Source organism: Trachymyrmex cornetzi, unplaced genomic scaffold, assembly GCF_001594075.2.
Source record: "Trachymyrmex cornetzi isolate Tcor2-1 unplaced genomic scaffold, Tcor1.1 scaffold1212, whole genome shotgun sequence".
Taxonomy (NCBI): Eukaryota; Metazoa; Arthropoda; class Insecta; order Hymenoptera; family Formicidae; genus Trachymyrmex; species Trachymyrmex cornetzi.
This window is the reverse complement of record NW_017295776.1, coordinates 71,272-77,135: the sequence shown is the minus strand read 5'-3', so window position 1 is coordinate 77,135 and position 5,864 is coordinate 71,272. Positions and strand designations below refer to the sequence as shown.

Here is a 5,864-nt window from a genome sequence, read left to right as displayed (position 1 = left end):
GACACAATGGACTTGGTCTGCGTGTCGTTGGTGGGCCCCAATTAGGGGCTGCCTCCCAGGATACTATTATTATTATTATTAAGAACATTGAGATCGTTGGGATCGAAAGCGGAGTAAGCGGTCTAGAATTTAATATGGCTTCGACCTGGACCATCAAAGTAAATAACTCGTCATATTTCAATGCTGCTTCACTAGCTATGCGTTTTAAGTGGAACTTAGCGCTTTTGACAGTCGCCTCCCAAATACCACCCATATGCGGAGCTCTAGGTGAAATAAAGTACCACTTTATTCTTTCAACTGCCATCATATATTGATTCTTTGCTTGATAATTATCATCATTAAACAATTTATATAACTCATTAAGCAATGTTTTACCCCGACAAAATTCAAACCGTTATCCGAGTACATTTCTGCGGGACGTCCTCTCCTGGAAATAAATCGCTTTCATACATTCAAAAATGTTTCCGCGGAAAGGTCGGCCGCAAGTTCTATGTGTATCGCTTTCGAAGTTAGGCATACAAAAACTGCTATATAACATTTTATTGTTTTAGTATTTTTTCGTTGACCTTCCCTATACCAATAAGGTCCCGCGTAATCTACGCCGCATTTTTCAAACGCGTATTTAACTGTATTTACTCGTGACTCCGGTAAGTCGGCCATTACAGGTGTGCTTGATTTAGGCGCATTACGAAAACATATCACGCATTTATTTATTATACTACGAATAACACTTCGAGCAGATGTAGGCCAGTATCTTTGACGAATCGCTGACAATGTAGCTTGTGCTCCAGCATGGAAGTGACGCACATGTTCATGAAGAATAATCATTTTGGTGAAAGGATGTTTACCGGGCAACAAAATCGGGTGCTTATACTCATACGATACATCGGCGTGACGCAATCGGCCACCAACTCTTAAAATACCCTGTTCGTCGATAAACGGATTCAATTTTAAAACGCTACTGTTTTTATTTACGTGATTGACGCGTTTAACAGAATGCAACTCCATCCTGAACGAAGTACGCTGTACCATTTTCACAAGCGTTAATCTCGATTTCTCCAATTCATCAATCGATAATGGCGGAATTAATACACTCTTATTATTTGAATGTGACTCATGTACCTTGTGCATTCTAGAATTCCGTATAAACCTCTGACAAAACGCAATGACGCGCACAATGCGTGACAACTTCGAGAATTGCTCAAAAATATCAGATTGCTGTTCAGCTTCTGTTTCAGCTACCAAAGCTGTAGCTCTTCCCTCGGGTAGTTCTATATCTGATGCAGAAAATTTCTCAGAGGACCAATTGGTTTCGTCTAACTTTAGCCAGGGCGGGCCAGTCCACTACATATCCGATTCATGCAACACGTCTGGCATAATACCTCTGGAAAGTAAATCAGCAGGATTTTCTTTGCTGGGAACATGTTTCCAACTATCAATATTTGTAAGACGCTGAATTTCTGCAACGCGATTTGCAACAAATTGCGACCACTGACGACTGCATGATCGTATCCAGCATGTTACAATAGTCGAATCCGTCCATAGATGGATTCCATCGACCGCAAACGGCAAGCACTTTAATACCTTTTGCGTTAACTGTGCTAACAACAATGCACCACACAATTCGAGACGAGGAATAGATAACGCTTTGAGAGGCGCCACTCTGGATTTGGAGCATAATAAATGAACCTCAACGTGACCATCATCAGAAATGGACCGTAGATAAATACATGCGCCATAAGCCTGTTCGCTTGCATCCGAAAAGCCATGAATTTCCCTGAATTGTATCTCATTAAATGTGACTACCTTACGGGTTATCTCAATATTGCTAAGAACTTGTAACTTACGTTCATATTCTCTCCAAAGTGTATGCAATTCGTTCGAAATAGACTCATCCCAATCGACCTTAGCACGCCATAAATCTTGCATTATAATCTTAGCAATTAACACTGATGGTCCTAACAATCCTAAAGGATCAAAGATTAAAGCTATTCGAGATAATATGCTACACTTAGTAGGTCTTTCCAATGGCGGATGTTGTTCAACACCTTCAAATTTGAAAACATCTGCTTGACAATTCCAAATTACACCCAAAGTCCTAGCCTCTACATTACGATCCCCTACCAAATCGAATTTTTTCTTGTGAGGCCCTTGTGAATCTTGAAGAGCGGCATGATTAGACGACCACTTGACTAAATCGAAACCTCCCTTTGCAAGTAATTCGACCGTTTGCTTTTTTATTTCCAATGCCTCCGAAAATGTGGATGCACCTGTAAGTAGATCGTCTACATAGAAATCGCGCAATATTATTTTTGAACCGATGGGATAAGAATTCATTTCATCCTCAGCGAGCCTTCGTATGGTCCTGATGGCAAGAAATGAGACTGGAGCTGTGCCATATGTAAGAGAAAGCAGCTCGTAAATCCCTAACTCATTTTGCGGAGAGTGACGCCAAAAAATACGCTGTAAAGATCTTTTAGAATCATGAAAAAGTATCTGCCGATACATCTTAGTTATATCGGCGGTCATTGCATATGAAAATGTGCGAAAGCGAAGTAAGATCGAAAATAAGTCCTCTTGAATGGTTGGCCCAACTAACAATGAATCGTTCAATGACAGTCCTGATGTGCTTTTGCATGATGCGTCAAAGACTACTCTTAGCTTCGTTGTAGTGCTAGTTTCTTTAAAAACCGGGTGGTGAGGCATGTAATAGGCTTTATCGTGATTTACCGAAGGTTTTATTCGACGCATGTGATTTAAGTCGATATACTCTTGCATGAACTTTCTGTATTGTGCATATACATCAGGTTGCAATAACAAACGTTTTTCTAAACTGAGAAAACGACGTTTCGCGATTTCGTGTGTCTCGCCCAATTGTTGTATTTTGTCATCGTTCGTAGGTAGCTTAACCACGAAACGACCTTCTGTGTTGCGAGTCACATTTGCCTGAAAATGCATTTCGCACTTTTGCTCATCAGGAGTGCACTGGACCTCATTGCAAGGAACATTGTGTTCGATTTCCCAAAATCTGGAAAGAGATCTATCTAATTCGTTAACTGAGGTAATATGACACGATGGAATCGCGGTGTTGCTCAAATGCCCTTGTATTGTACCAGAAATCACCCATCCCAACTTAGTTTTTTGTAAGGTGGGATGCGCTTTGCACGATTTAATTTGGCCGACACAAACGAGCTGCCAAAACATCTGAGCCCCTATAAGCAAATCAATTTCGTTGGGAATGTTGAAACTAGGGTCAGCAAGGATAATATTTGATGGGATTCTGAATTCCGACATCGGACAAAATTCTTGCGGCAAGTCCTGCGTAATTTTAGGAAGTATTATACAATCAAGCTGATTAGTATACTTATTTGTTCGAGACCGAAAACTGATGTTAACTACTTCCTTAGACTCGAATGTTCCTTCCGCTACTCCACATATCGACATGTTTAATGCACGATGGTTAAGCCGTAATTTATTTGCTAACTTTTGTGTAATAAAATTCAATTGCGAACCACTATCTAATAACACTCTGCAGCCATGAGGATGCCCATGACAGTCGTATACGTTAACTATAGCGGTTGAGAGAAAGATCTTGGATGCACTATTAATTTGAGTGCATTGAGTAATATACCGGAGATGGAGACTCTGGTACGGATGCGTTAGTTGATTCAGGAGGGCATGAAGATTGATTCTTTGTACTCGAAGCGCTAGTCTTGTTTGAATCAAAATGCAATAACGTATTGTGTGCTTTCCCACACTTTCTACAAGAACCAGCCATGCAGTCTTTTGCCTGATGCCCTTTAGCCCTTAAACAATTGATGCATAGATGCGCTGTCTTTACAATTTCGAAACGTTTCTCAGCTGGCAATTTACGAAACGAGTCACATTGAAACAAGAAATGATTATTTTTGCAATGGATACAAACCTGACTCGAAGTGCTTGCATGTGAACTCGGATTTTTGGCCTTCTGAGAACTGTTCGTCACTTCTGAGCTTGATCGAATTGATAATTTTCCAAAAGTTGCTTCTAGAGCTTCACATCGTTGTGCTAAGAAGTCGGTAAGCTCCTTGAACGTGGGTATCTGATTGTCGGTACGGCTGGTCTGCCATTCTTTGATTGTGGAAGAGTCAAGCTTAGCTAATACCAAGTGGATCATCATGTCGTCCCAAGAATCTATTGGCCTTTGAAGGGCCCTAAGCGCTCTGAAATGTTTGAGCAAGTTGTCAAGCAAATTTCGTAAAGCAGTATAATTTTCCTTGTGAATTGAAGGAATCTCAAACATGGCCTTAACATGGGTTTGTATTATGCGTTTCTTATTGTCAAAACGCTCATTGAGTAATTTCCATGCTTCCGAATAGTTATCAGTTGTGATATCAAAAGATTTAATAATTTCGGCCGCCTTGTCTTTTAATGAAGATCGCAAGTAATGAAATTTTTGAGTTGCTGATAAATTCGCGTTAGCATGAATCAGTTTATCGAACAAATCATGAAATGTACACCAATCTTCATAAGCACCCGAAAATACAGGCAATTGAATTCTCGGCAACTTTATTTGTGACTCTGTGTTATTTTGGTGTGTAACTTGATTACCACTACTAACCGATTGAGGAGTGACTTGCGGCGGCTCGAATCGACTAATCCGCTGATCATATACGCCGTGAGTTGAAAATATGCCTCCTCAAACCGAGCACGCTCCAATGCATGTGCTGAGCTTACATTCATGTCGTCTGATTCCGAATCTAAGCATTCGATGTACGATTGCACTTCGTCATACTGCTGGAATAAGTTTGACAGTTTTTTCTTACGTTCTACTAATTCAAATTTCGTAGCGTGCTCGGATTGCGGGGAGTCTATGTAAGTACGCAATCTTGTGGCAGAAGCCTTTATAGATCTTCGCCTCGTTTTCACTTCGGTTTCCGTTTGAACTATTTTGATATGTTATACTAAATAATCAAACCTGAACTTACGAGTAGCTGACGCCTCAAGACAATATTGAACAAATCTTTACATGTATTACTTAATGTTCTAATAAATGATGAATTTTGTTGAACGTTGATAGGATGATCGATGCTCGTTGTGGATTCAAAGTGGTTTGTCGATGCTCTCTGTTTGATTTCCTGGTTGCTGCTACTTGTCCTCGCTTCCGTGAGACAGTCTGATTGCGGATTATCCAAAATGGCTGCGTCTTTGTAGAATATAGTTGGCGTACGAAGCTTGCCCAATATGTCGATGCGTGGTTTAGCCACCTTGTTGCTGGCTGGATATGTATGCTTATCTCGAAAACCACGATTGTTACTGGAGTTTCCGAGTGTACTACTCGGATGTTATGAATTTTTGTGCAATTGCGTTTTGCCACGAAACACAAATTAATGCCGAATGCGGCAATTAATGATATCACTCTCGAACATTCGAGAGTATCCGGCTCGAAGGACCAAAATATGTTGGAAATTTCTTGATATTTCCTTGGCGACTTGTGTCGCGTGCGTATGTGTACGCTAATTCTATCTTTTGTAATTGTGTGCACTGAATGAATCACGATATGAATGTATGAAAGAAAAAACGAATTTATTTTTGGTATTGCAACGTACGACTTATCGTTGCTACAAAAAGAACAACAACAACAACAAAATCAAACCGGTAACGCACGAGCAATAAAAATCACCAGATTATAGCGCTGCCTGTCGCCGTCAGACTAGTGACTTAGCAATCTACACGCACGGCGGACCGAGGAACTAAAAAGCGCAACGCACATGCCGGCAACTTGACAACGTACGCAACATCACCTATCATAGCTAATTTAGTATTGCAAGACTTGGAATATAAATGTCTTAATAGTTTGACGTTAAAACCCAGTTTTTATATGA

At 40.4% G+C, this 5,864-nt stretch overlaps 1 protein-coding gene across 1 annotated transcript in view; it reads right to left on the bottom strand.

The window, feature by feature from the left end:
* Window positions 1-145: 145 nt before the first annotated feature.
* The window catches only part of LOC108768190 (uncharacterized), a gene marked incomplete at its 3' end in the record, with an annotated part of 8,880 nt that continues 3,161 nt past the window's right edge, over window positions 146-5,864 (bottom strand). The window contains exons 3-8 of the mRNA XM_018518535.1: window positions 5,009-5,270; window positions 4,717-4,925; window positions 3,922-4,642; window positions 1,383-3,806; window positions 567-1,277; window positions 146-321 (exon numbers count right to left, since the gene is read on the bottom strand). Coding sequence (XP_018374037.1) covers window positions 146-321; window positions 567-1,277; window positions 1,383-3,806; window positions 3,922-4,642; window positions 4,717-4,925; window positions 5,009-5,270 — 4,503 coding nt within the window. The remainder of the gene's footprint in view (window positions 322-566; window positions 1,278-1,382; window positions 3,807-3,921; window positions 4,643-4,716; window positions 4,926-5,008; window positions 5,271-5,864) is intronic.